The sequence below is a fragment of the Anguilla rostrata genome, chromosome 3 (assembly GCF_018555375.3).
Source record: "Anguilla rostrata isolate EN2019 chromosome 3, ASM1855537v3, whole genome shotgun sequence".
Taxonomy (NCBI): domain Eukaryota; kingdom Metazoa; phylum Chordata; class Actinopteri; order Anguilliformes; family Anguillidae; genus Anguilla; species Anguilla rostrata.
The window spans coordinates 25,166,176-25,179,588 of record NC_057935.1 but is presented as its reverse complement, the minus strand read 5'-3'; the positions used below and the strand labels follow the sequence as shown (position 1 = coordinate 25,179,588).

Sequence of the window (13,413 nt, the reverse complement as noted above, 5' to 3'; positions counted from 1 at the left end):
AAAAATATGAGTATACCTGCTCCAAAAACATTTGTAACAGTAAAGTGTGATTTGTGAACATAATGTTCAGGGTGTAATCGTAAATCACATTCTGTAAACGCACAAGAAATATCTTTACACATGTACGCACTCAAAGCAGTTCAAAGTGAATCGGCTTACCTGAATTTCATACAAATGAGCGATGTGAAACTGAACTGTGGAAGGGAGAACGAAAAAGCATTAGAGCTCCAAAAGAAAAAATGGAACAAATACAAACAGACATGCTGGGCAGATGTTAAGCCAACCGATGATCGTACGGATTTGCTCTTTGCAGGACTACATTAAACCCTATTTAAATATCTAATTTCTCTAAGCAAGGGTGTTATCTGCCCAAGCCGTTTATAGACTTAACAGATTAAAGAAAAATTATTTGAGGTTTTTCAGAGATTAAAATGGAACAGGAGGGGTTAGAATCTGTAATATGAATCCTACAGTGGTCTGAACAGCATGGCAATAGACAGACCGTGCAGAACGACTGGTGAAATGGTTACCAGCGTTTCCTTGGTAACCAAAATCTTGGGCACATATGAAATGGCAGCTCTATAAATATGAGGGAAGTGCAGACACGCTGCCTTTCTATATCCGTCAAAAAGCAACCAGGAGCGTGTTACGATTTCATAACGCCGCGTCTAATAGTAGGGTGCGCCTTGCGCTGGCCGAGATTCGGCAGAGACTAATCATTTGTTCTTTGCATCAAATTCAAATTCAATTAGCTGACGCTCTTATGCACAGAAACTTGCAAGGGAATGTATGGACAAAGGATACCTGCAACACAGAACCTATTTCTTATGGTACTTACTTTCAGCTTTTGACAAAGTGCAGGGGGTTGAGTCAATCAAAGCCAGCTGAAAATGCTATGAGCAAGAGAAAGAAAAGGTTGGCAGTTAAAATCCATGTTACATCAAGCGCAGATAAACCAAATTCAGATGTAAAACAAAATTTAAAACAACGTCTTAAGAATCTGCTAATTATCAACTATGTTGGTGACAGGATACTGTGATAAACCCAGTTTGTGTTCATGTCCAATGCAAGTACCTCAAACAGTGACCCATTCAGCTGTACTATACACTATATATGGCCCAGCTTCTCAACCTGCAAAAGCAGGATATAGAGTACAAAATCATTATGCCTCTAAACTGTATAAAAGCACAGACTGTACCATGTGAGCCCTGTCAAATTACTGTATAAAAGCACATGGTCGTTCCTGCAAGACTCCAGCCCGAGGGTGCAGCGAATCCAAAAGAACCCAAGCTGACGAGGGAGCGGTGCCACTCTGCTCCGCTGATATCAGCTGGAAGCAACAACAGCTAGTCTCCCATACCTATGCCTAAGCACCAGTAATACTTCACAAATTAGCAGAGCATGTGGTATTCACTCATTCTGAAATGTTTACATCAGCTGGGATGCAAGCAAATAGCCATTGGGCAGATATTCATCTTGCTTCCTTTTTTTTTTTTTTTTTTTAAACAGCCCAAAAACATCTGGAAAATGGCTAAGTGGTGAGGTGGAAACTTTTTAAAAACAAGTACATTGAACAAAAAACAGAAATCACTGTTTATCTGTGCCAGGGATCAGATGGATTGGTTGAGGATGCTTAAGAAAAAAAGAAAAAAACAAGCAAATAATGTTGTCCCCCACCAATGATGCAATATCACCATGGGGGACAATTACTTGACACTTAAGGTTTGTACCGTTAAGCTAAGCTTTTAATGGATAAACAGCAGACCAATTTGAAGTGGTCAGCGAAAATTGCACAACATTGTACCAAGAAAAGTAGAACAGAACATCTGCAATTGACGAATGACACGCAACAGATCACATGACCTGGCAAAATCATCTTGCAGCCACCGAATTGGTCATATTAGGAGCTGCAATCCAATTGCAAAAAAAAAAAAAAAGAACCTGCCTACCTAGCAGTAAATTACTTCACAGGTAATGTTACCTAACATCGGCTTCATTTAGCCGACGACCCTATCCAGAGCAGCTTGCGTTGTAGTCTATTGCACATTGCATTATAGAGCGAGCTACTGAATAGCGACATGTCTGCTTAAAAGCACCACGCTGATTATCTTAACTGTAGGCAAGTTTGGCTGTTTTCAACATTTAGCCGGTTGACCAGCTTTCCAGCAGCTGACCAGCCAATAGGCAGCTAGTCCACCAGTTGGGGCTCCAGCTAACTCTTCCAGCGTAACCAGCTTTGTCAAGCTACAGACTAGCCTTGACCAGCCACAAACCAGGTATAACCAGCAAGAAGCATTGAAAACACAGTTTAAACAACCTTACAACCCTAGTTGGTCTTAGTTGAAATGCAAGTTAACTCTGGTAACCGAAAACCAAAGTACAAATTATGACTTTGGGTTTTTCCTGGCTCAGAATAGGGGGTGACTGCGTGTGACAGTGACTGCGGTCGGTCCGGCTTTACTCCCACCGTCAATGCGCCGTCTCCCTATATTTAGCTACATTTAGAATGTAAAGTTCTGGTCTTCAAGATGTCACCATAATGTAAGCTATAAAAACGACCAAAATAAAAAAATCGGAACAATTTTAATACTTTTTGAAGGGTAAAGTATTATAATCGCAAGAACTGGGGGAAAATACTGAAGGATTTACACCTTTTAATGGCAATCGGCATACTGTCATTCTTTTATGCGATTAAGAGGATTCAACTGTAGGCAACTGAGCATGTCTAAGGTTGCATTTAAACTTGAGCCTTGAGCTTTAAAAACTTGAAATGTAGTATTATTCACGACAAAATTATACCAATAAAACATTTGAACGCAAACCCCGTACTACATAGTTAGCAATGAAGGGTAGTTATAGATGTGACACTACGTTTTTTATTTGGTGCATTTTTTTTATTTTTTAAAGCAAAGTGTAATAAATCTACTTCTGGCTGCTACTTGTATACTTTTCTAATTAGCCTAATAGAAATGAAACCAGTTTTTGACCTGCCGATTAAGATGATGCTGGCATTTCATTTTTTGAATGCTGACAAGTAGGCTAGTCCTAACTGGAGTGAAACAAATAAAAGGAACGATAAAGCTTAACAGGGATAAAATATATATAGCCTATATGTAGTACATTCGTATATAATACATTCAAATCTGTGTTCTTCTCAGAAATACAAAAGAACAATATCACCAACAAGGCACATGAGGGTAATTTATAACCAATGAGTGTAAAGCGAGAGCAGACCAACCATTGGAATAACAAACACAAGTAAATTCTACACAACTTTACACGGCTATACCAGTACCATTAATATCCTACAACACATCTGAGGGATTTCCAAAAGAGAAACGCTTTTTCGTGGCACAGATTCTACCCAGGAGCTCAGAAACTCCATTGAGAGGATTTTTACATGCAGTATTCCAATGGTCTCCTTTCACCTTCTCATGCACTCCTTTGGTGCAAAATGAGATGAGGACAAATTCCTTCTCAATTTCAGGCCATTTAAATGCTGAATGCTTTCTGAGATTGAGACATGAGACTGTCTCCCCTTTGACCTCCAGCCAAAACGCCCTTAAGCACGAGAATCACGTCCTAATCCTGCTTCGCTGGTACAGTTTCTCCCAATGGTGAAAGGCCAAGTTTAAACCCATGCAATGGGAAATACCATGGGTACAAGAATGTGAGCAAATTTGAGGGAAATTACAATGTTCTTGTAGCTTTTTATATAGCCTAGATATGAAGAGCATAAAGAAAAATGACCACAGTAAATTGGCTTCGGCTTAATCTTTTTACAGTAATCCATACATTTGTCAGCTTTCAGATGAGACGGTCCTCGTGAGACCCCACTCCCACACCCAACCCTTCCACACTTCACCCATTCAGTGCAGCATGCCCAATAACCATCTGTTTCTCATAACCATCCCCTCCACTCTTAGACAACTTAAAGCGGACTTTACTAAGTCAGTTTTTGTGTGCTTAACAGCAGCCAGTTAACATCTGTTGCGGAGGACATTCAGGGGTTGATATCTGCTGTTGCCATCTGAGGAATCTGAACCTAGCATCTGGATTTGACGTTTTTTACCTTACAGCTGGCATTTTAAATTTTCATCCATGACTCCTTGGAATATTCGGCTGTCTTTTGGTTTCTGAATTTTGATCTTGGTTTTCTTGGGAGGCTGTGGTTTGGTATTTTTTCGTCATTAATTTCTATTCTGACCAGAACCTGTTATTCCGTATTTGAGGTAGTTTGAACGTTAGTGTTCAAATTAGACGTAAAGTAATTTGTTGTGACACAATAAATTTCTTAATTTTAATCTGGCTGAGAGTTGTACATTCTGATAAAGGTTGGTCCAACAGGTTGCTCTTACAATCAACAAATTTGGCAATTTAATTGATCATAAATATCTTAAGATTAAAAAAAAAAACATTCCACCCCTTCATCCAAAGTCCTGCCCAAAACTCATAATGTCATCATAATGAACGTATACAATGAACACAGAATATAGGCTAGTTTTTATTTACAGCTACGGGCTAACGTCAGTCAATAAATGCCGTCACCAGCGTTTTTACTTGTATGAGACCCGGACGAAGTCACGAGAGAAATGTTGGTCAAATGAATATTACTAAATGCATCTGGAACTGGATTGTGCGATTACAAGCCACCGACTTGAACAGCATAGGTAGCCATAAACACAGCCAGCTAGCTACAGATAAGCTATAAGATAGCACCGAAACTTGTCGACATTGCGGACAACGTCCGACATTGTGATTCTTGGGAGTGAAGTGAAGCATTTGGAAAATACAGGATCCCAGGTGCCCCCAGCAACAGAAGAAAGTTTTCACCCCTTCCGGTCTAGGTCACTATCTTGTGAAAGAGGCAGATTATCGTATAATTCAGATATTTTCATAAAATAGCCAAAACCCAAACCATTTCCCATTTATGCTATTGTTAAGACATCTCATATCTGCATGGTGGATATTCTGGAGATTTTCATGGACTTATTTTCAACTACATCTCAAAATGATTTATACGTTAAGTCAGGAGATGCAGCATAAATAAACCAATAACTGCCCAGTAGACACCAAACGTGCAACCTTAGACACGGTTTCTGTTAAAATCATAGCAGACACCTGGGCAGCAGGTGCGGTCAAAGGCACACCCAGTTTCATTCTTCTATCCAATTAAGCAAATTCTACAGTACATCATTTACCGTGTCTGAAGTCACACGTAAATTTGTGCATGGACCATTTCGTATAACTTTAGAGGACGGCCAGGGCTATAGGCGGCTGGAAAAACACGTGGGCGGCCCACCCAAGACATTTCAATGCTGGAAAACCCCTGTATACAGATAGAGGCACATTGTTTAACGCAAACGTGACTGGGACAGTGGCCTATGCCAGGTAGAGAATCTTTAAAATAAAACACAGTAATGTTTGCTAAAGGTTCATTTTCACTAAGCGAAGCCAAATGCAAGCGACCTATGCTTTATAGTAGGTCCTATATCCCTCAAACTGGAGAAGACGCAGGGTGTTCTGGGTTTTAGTGCTTAACACTTAATGGATCAATTAAAGAATCCGATTACCCATCGAAAACAAAAATCTTGCAGCTCTCTAGGACCAGGACTGCAGAGCCCTGCTTCATAGCCATTACAGCAGCTAAGTAGGTGTTGAAGGCTAGGATCACCGATTGCCCAACTTAAAACAGCTGCAGGTTGCCTTATATGTCCACTTCGATAAAATGATTTTAAAAAGTGAGTCCCACATCGACACTCAACAGTAAACGCATGCGGATGCATAAAACCACATCAGACAGCATTCAAAACCAACAAGCCCCAATGAAGACACGCAGGTGTGCATCCTGATGCAGGAGCCTTTGAAACGCAAGGCTGGCCTGCCTGGGAACAGACTGGGAACAGACTGTTCTGTGACCTTGCTTACGGCATGTCATCGAAGAACAAGCCGCTCGGAGCAGAGGCGCTGTCGCTGCTGCTCCTTCCACTCGCATAGCGCTGCCCTTCACAAACCGCTGTCATAGTAACCACCGGCCGGCAAATCCGCCAGATAAAAGCAGCTGTAGCGGCAAACAGAACGGGAAGCCCCCCCCCCACCCCTCCCCCAAAAGCAAATTAGCCTTCAATTACGCTGTCAGCTGGCTACACTCAACGGCCAGTCACCTGTTCAGAGATGCCAATCCAAAAAAATAAAAAAGTTCCACAGTATGACGAGAGAACAAAATGTAACAGGAACATGCTTGAGAAAAATGCATTTTTAAACCAATTACAAAACAAAAAATAAAACCTGATCACAAGTGTACTCTGGGTACTGAAAGCATGTCTGAAAGCCAGACACCATTTAGCCAATTCAAAACACGTCAACCTAAAGCAATACTATAATGTTCTCAACAGAATTAAAAAACAAAAACAGAATGGAAAGACAAAGCCAATAATAATGCAAATAAGACACATGGAAGCCTCAACCGAGTGCTGAATTCAATAACCTGTCCTGCATTAAGAAATAAATGAATGAATGAAAGAAAAGCCACATGCCGATATTGTGTAAATAAAATCCCTGACAGAAACAGCGCTCTTCCACACCCGTGCACTGTTCCAATCCGAAGCGAATCCGAGGCACGCACAGCTAATCCACGCTAAGCTTTCCGCGCCGCAGATCGCCTGAAATAACGGCGGTCGGGCGACCGGGACCGCCGGCGTACGTTACCGGACACGGAGCGCCTCGGCGCCGGAGAGGTGACTCCCCCGCAGAACGGACCGTTCCTCCGCCAGCCTTATCGCAGCTCAGCCGCCAGTCAGGGATTGCAGTGCGAGTGCCGGCTTCCCCCCCCCCACGCTGATTACTATTCAGGAGACAGCGGCAGCTGCGAGATGACACACAATACCTCCGGGTGGACGTGTTCACCTCCCCTGTGCGACTCCTCTCTCCTGAGCGCGAGCACCTCCTCGCCCGAGGGCTACGGCTCGGAACGGGACCCACGGTAAAATAAATCACGTTTTAAAAGCGCCATTAAGGCGCATAAAAACACCTCCTGACAGAGGAGGGAAGCGCCGGGACTCTCGCTCTCCGAGGTCACGCTCAACGCATCCGTGTCCTCCCCGGTTAGAAACGTGTACAGAGACAGACCTGATCATTTATTCATGGATGAAACAGTATTCTGCTTTGAAAGGAAAAAGCCACACATTACAGGCTGCACAGCCTGAACCCCCCCACCCCCTCCCCCTCCTCCCAGCATCATCCCCTAGGCTTGTCTGTGGTAGGGGGTTGGGGTCATTCCAAAAATTACAGGCTACCAAACTTAAAAATGAGCATCATGTTTGTTATGCTGTTTTAGATTCTCTTTAAAATGGAGATTACAGGGAGGCAGAGAGGAGGTCCCCGGCTTTGCCTGTAACCATGGGGGCCGAGGCAGCCTGGCGCAATCCCCTCAGAGCTTCCTCAGAACCGTCTCTTTGTTCAGCGAACTGGGACAGGGTGAGTCGTGCGTAATCGCGGCTATGGCAACCTGCCAGTGCCGGCTCTGTTATGGGGGGGGGGGGGCGAGGGGAGGTTGGAGGACGTGCCACACGTGCAGCTGGATCAGCTCATCAATGTGCCTTTTGGGGTCCTCTTAAATCGCTACGCAAGAACAGAAACACCTCGCTAAGCAAAGAAAAAAATTTCTTGAAAAATAAACAAAATAAACCGTTCATAATACACACATTTTCCTGTCATTTGTTTTATTCCTTTCACGAAATGTATTGAAAAATAGTGATACTGTACAGCATCACTAATCGACACGTTTGTCAGATGCCTGCAGTAAGCACTGAATCAAGCATACTATCCTCTGATTCCCAAATAGCAACACCTTTCCTCCCTCCTTAAACACACTAATTAGTAGGGGTGCAACGATTTTGTTTCAAATTGAAAATTGAAAAAATGAACTAGGGATGCGAACGAGACACATTTCTGACCGTCGATTAGTTGCCATCTGAAACTGACTAAAAGAGATTAAAATGTTTAAAAAGGAAAAAATAAGCATTGATCTATTTTTCCCAGAATGATTGTCGGCTGCTTATATCACAGCACATGTTAACACATGACACAGTCTTCAATGAAACGCCAATTTTATATATTAAAAACAAGAAAAGATTTTTGATTATTAAACATTCGACATGCGTGCTAGTGACTGATAATTGACGAATCAACAAATTCAGATTCAGATCCCTAAAATAAACATTCGATCAAGATTCTCTCTCGTGCCATCACTCTGCCTTTTTTTTTTTTTTTTTTTTTTTACATGGAGGCAGAAAGATTTCGTTCAGCCAGAATTTTGGCTCTTCCACTGGGCAGGCGAGAACAAGTCATCACTCTGTAATCGGTGCAGGAGCGAGGTGCTAGCAGAAAGCGTATACATCAAAGAGTTCACTGGGTGCAAGCAGCGAGATGCACACAAAAGGAGGGACAGAAACTTGTGCCAGACACAATGGCCATTGCAGAAGATGAAAAGAAGGAACTGAAAAACCATCCCCTTCGTTTGGGTCAGTGGTATGGCAGCATTTCACTTTCCCCGTTAAGTATGGTGAAAATTGGCAACAACTTTGTCCTCGTTGACACACAAATATTCTATCACCCATAAAATCCACTTCCTTGCATAAAATAAAGAAATAGACAGAGTACCGACGACAGCGTGCATGATCTCCAACAGAAACCGCCTACCTTCCAAAGTTTTTTTGCGGTTTTGTGTTTTATAGGGAAACTGTCAGTTTCTAATGACATTTAACGTACATTTGTAGATCATTACGCATATTTTTGTATTGTCCTTGCAGAAAAAAAAAAAATTAAAACTGGAACCTGGGAAAAAGCCAAACTTAGTTTTGCTAATTTATTTTGTGGAGGGGGTGGGATAAATTTGAAAATACACCACAGAAAGACGTAGCCTATTGAATGATGTAGAAGTGAAAGCACTGAGCAGCAGTTTGTTAGCTCAAAGTGTTGGAAGGTAGGCTAGTTTTTAACCAACCATTGCTCAGCCTGTTTGTGCTTTCAAAGAGGGCTCGTTAATAAAAATAAGATAATCCACAGAGCTTGAAACAATCAGATTATTTAGTGGTCTTGCCGATGAAAATGCACCTATTTTATAAATGAAGTTGTAAGCAAGCCTTTATTGCACTTGTACTTCAAAACTTCCGGTGTTCATGGCGTTGTGGTGTTCATATCCCTTCAAGTTTAAACTGTTACGCTATCTTTTTGATTAGCTGATTTTACTAAATCTGATCATTTAAATGTTTTGAAGTGAATAACAAGACGACACGGGAATTCCCAATGGTTGATTACGGATTATTTATTATTATTATGATCATTACATATTCTTCATAAAGTTGGCACGCTTGTTAACCAAGCAAATACATTCATACAGTTTGAGATTGTTTATTATGTAGGCTACGTTGCGATTTAAGCTTATGGTAATTCTTTTAAGCGTTTACTTTCTCACGTATTTACATGAGTTAACAAAATATTACCAAATTAACAAACTGAAAAAGGTCTCTCACCAAGTATTCACTTACCCATAATCAACGGCCGTGAACAAACGTGAAATACACAATGTAATCCCACTGCAGACTGCGAGAGCTACTAGGAATATAGAGCTTTAACCAAGCCTTTGCGCGACACAAACGCAACCCGCGCCGTGCTACTTATGCGCCGCTTGCGCTACGCGTGCGGTGGGTGCCCGGCTTAAGTTTAGAGTGACAAAAACAAAATGCATTTCAAGACATATTATAGTTTTTATGTACTATGACCCCCTTGCAATGAGTAAAACCTTCAGAATAGGCTGTATTCCCCCCTCCCCCCAATTCTGTAACCTACAATATGTAACCCTTAAATAAACATGTTAATTGCCCCAATATTTTATTTTTAGCACGTTTCATTTTTTGTAGCCTAAATCTCAACGCACTGTGTCTCTCGAGGACCAGAACTTTACGCTCTAAATGTAGCTAAATAGAGACAGCACGCCAAGTTGACGGTGACAGTAAAGCCGGACCGACCGCAGTCGCTGTCACACAGTCACCCAGAGCCCTATTTTGAGTAAAGAAAAGCCCAGAACAGGATCCACTGCTCTGACCTGGTGTCTGTTATTTCACGACGTCTGAAAATCGCAGCCCCAGGGCTCATCCGAGCCAGTTTAAACCGGGGAACGGAACGCTCTGGAGAACAATGCACGCATTCACAGGTGCGCATTTCAAGAGGAATGACCACCGTTCCTGGTGGCAAAATGCACCAGCGACCCAAGAATATCACAGCTTGGATTTCATCGACCTATTGTGCTTTCATGTTACTCCACCCCACAGACAAAACTAAGAAAGTACATTAAATAATTAAATTTACAAAAGCCAAGCCACGACAGGCCTATTTGATGAGGATGACAACGAAATGCACGTACGAAATAGATGCATCACAGTGCAAAGCTCTTGCTCAACCCTATCCTGACAGGGCCGTGGTCCAATCTGTTAAGACACACCCTGCACGTGCGTACACTCGCCACTTCTACTTGGGGGAATCCCAACAGAACCTGGAAGTTGTTCATTCACTTGTTGAGCGCGATCCAATCCCTTAACAATACAAAGGAAGTGCTCAAAATTAGTCACTCCATCCTGCATTCGAGCAAGTCCCACTGGGCAATGTAACTGCCCAGAGTCCTTTGTAATGCCTAATACAATGTTGTTGTTTAAAAAATAATGGAACAAACATTACCACAAACATCAAGCCTAATTACATAGCCAGCTAGTTACACTATCCATATTACTCAATATTCACAAACAGCAATCATCATACTAGGCTGTCAACCACTGCCAATATATAATCCAAAGAAGCTGCATTGCAGAATACATAAAACCAGCACACAGACTTATTTCTGAGTGTGGTTCAGTTCAACTAATTCTGCTTCCTCCCTTCCTGCTTCTGTCAATAGAGTCTTAAAGTTAGCAGTCCTAAATCCCATAAGTGAGTTAGCATTTTGGAGCCATGGGTTCCCTCAGCAAATTTCAATGCTTTATCCGCATAGGGATTTCAATTTCTATGGAAAATAAGTCACTTTTTTTTCTACAAAATAAATTACACCCATTATCCACCAAATATCTCGACCGTGAATTTTGAAGCTGTTATGTGCATTAAAAAAGTATGTTCCTAACAAGTTGTATTAAAGCATTAAAACTACAACAACAGTCGCTTTCTGTCAAATGTAACAAGATTCCATACTAGCCGACCTGCACACCATAATCATTGTAGTTTCAATGAAGCAACTTAATAGCAATTTACTTTTTTAAATCACATAACGGCTGTAAACTTCATGTATGAGACATTAATGCATGTAGCCTAATTTATCTCGTAGAACACAATATGACACTATCTTAGGCTTACATTTACCACAGACTTCATTTTCCACAGAAATCCAAATCCCTGGGGGGTAAAAAGCATTGGACATCTGCTGACGGAACCCATGGGGGGTTGGCCTACAAAAAGACGTCATCACTGTAACACTACTAACAAGCATGTTCCCTGGTGCTGCGTCACATCCTGCTAAGTGCAGTTTGCGAGGGCAGAGCATTTAGCGAACCGGCCAATTCGCGCGTGCCAGGTTTCAGGGCTCAGGAAGTACCTTTAGGCTTGACTCGTAGTCTGTGATAACCTTGAACATCACACCGAGCCGCAGGTGGATCTCCTTGGCCCGGGAGAAGCTGGGGTCGATATAAAGCACCTCCTGAAACGCTTTTATCGCCCTGCAGGGGGAGAGAGAAGAGAGGACGTCACTGCTGCTGTGAAGAAAAGGGATGTGGGTGCAGAACCAAACCCAAAGTTGGAGTACAGTTCTTCCCCAGCATTTTCTTCCAATCAACTGGATTTGCTAATCAGCACAATTCTTCAGACAGGAGTTAGAACTAATTAGTGGGATCAGCTGGCTGAAGGCATGGATGGAAGAAACACATGACAGGACTTTTACTTTCTGACCCCTGGACTTTCCACCTGAGGCCAAATAAAATACCATGTTAATTCTAATGTACTTTGTGACTTGACGAAATGCATAAACAATAAATAAAATTGAGGCAACAGTTGCATGTGTAGGAGGATGGGTGGTCCGATATGCAGTTCAGTCGTAGCACACAACCCTGTGAGAGATGGACGAGATCTCAAACCCCCCCCAACTCCTCAGTATTGGCCAGATTTGTTGAGAATGCAGTTACTTTATCCGTTGGTATGTGCAAGTGGAATGAATATGGACACTTTCCCTGTGACACTATTTTGTATAAAGCACATTGGATTTCCTTAAGTATGAAATGTGCTATATAAATAAACCTGAACTTATGGTCTGCTGGTCAGGCGGAGGGGAAACCTGCAGGTTTGATTCCTAAGTTCCCTGTTGAACCCTTGAGCAAAGTGCTTAACCTGAATTTCTTCAGCATATATCCTTGATGTATACATTGATACTATAAAAAAATATATAAAAATGTGTGCATGTGTGTATATATCTGCTAGATATAAAGGTGTCACCATGGCAATGCTCTCCACTCTGTCACATGCACAGGTAACCTGGTCTACATCAGGGCCAGGTAAAGGACCACACCTCAAAGCCTTTGATCTCACTGTGTGCAGCACGCACACACACATACACTTTCCAACAGAGCATGACAAGCCCATCCCTTTCCAGTGGCGCAAAATGCACGCATCTTCAGACCAGCTACATGCAATTTCACTAAAGTTCGGTGGAAGACGTAACAGATCTGGTAATCTCTAAAAATTAAATGCATTACTCAGTTTTAGAACTTGAATTTCATTAAACAGAAATGATTTTGTGGGTGTTAAAAGAGAAAGTACATCCCTTTAGAGAAACTCACTTCCATTACTCATTACTGTACACAACATTACTTGCATCCTTTCATATTTAAAATAACAAGCCAATTAGATCATTACTGAGCCCATTACTCAAATTGTAGCCATTTGTCAAAACATTCATTAGTACAGAAAGTGTTTACAAGCTACAAATCACACATCAGACAGGCTATAAACAAAACACAACATTAGCTAAAATATAATGCAGAAGGACAGGCATACTGCTAGTGAAGATAGCAAAAATTAATTAGCCACCCAGATGTTGCAACCTAATTTCACACACATCTGTCCAGAACATAAAAGTTGTAATAGTTTGTGTAAGAATGAAAAACAGCAGCAAAGGAGAGCACTGTCTAACACGTCGGATAAAAATTTCCCGTAGGTGTTCAACTGGGTTGAGATCTGGTGACTGCAAAGGCCACAGCATACAAATCACCTCATTTTCATACTCATCAAACCATTCAGTGACCCCTCGTGCCCTGTGGATGGGGGCATTGTCACCCTGGAAGAGACCACTCCCACCAGGATAAAAATGTTTCATCATAG

At 41.9% G+C, this 13,413-nt stretch overlaps 1 protein-coding gene across 5 annotated transcripts in view; it reads right to left on the bottom strand.

Moving 5' to 3' along the window:
- The window catches only part of LOC135250544 (lysine-specific demethylase 6A-like), an 87,033-nt gene that overhangs the window by 35,738 nt on the left and 37,882 nt on the right, over nucleotides 1–13,413 (bottom strand). For 4 of the 5 annotated variants that reach the window (XM_064326924.1, XM_064326925.1, XM_064326926.1 and 1 more), the window contains 3 exons: nucleotides 11,639–11,759; nucleotides 839–893; nucleotides 160–194 (listed from right to left, as the gene is read on the bottom strand). In XM_064326924.1, coding sequence (XP_064182994.1) covers nucleotides 160–194; nucleotides 839–893; nucleotides 11,639–11,759 — 211 coding nt within the window. Of the gene's footprint in view, nucleotides 1–159; nucleotides 195–838; nucleotides 894–6,708; nucleotides 6,804–11,638; nucleotides 11,760–13,413 lie in introns of those variants that run through there. The other variant, XM_064326928.1, reaches the window with a different exon arrangement.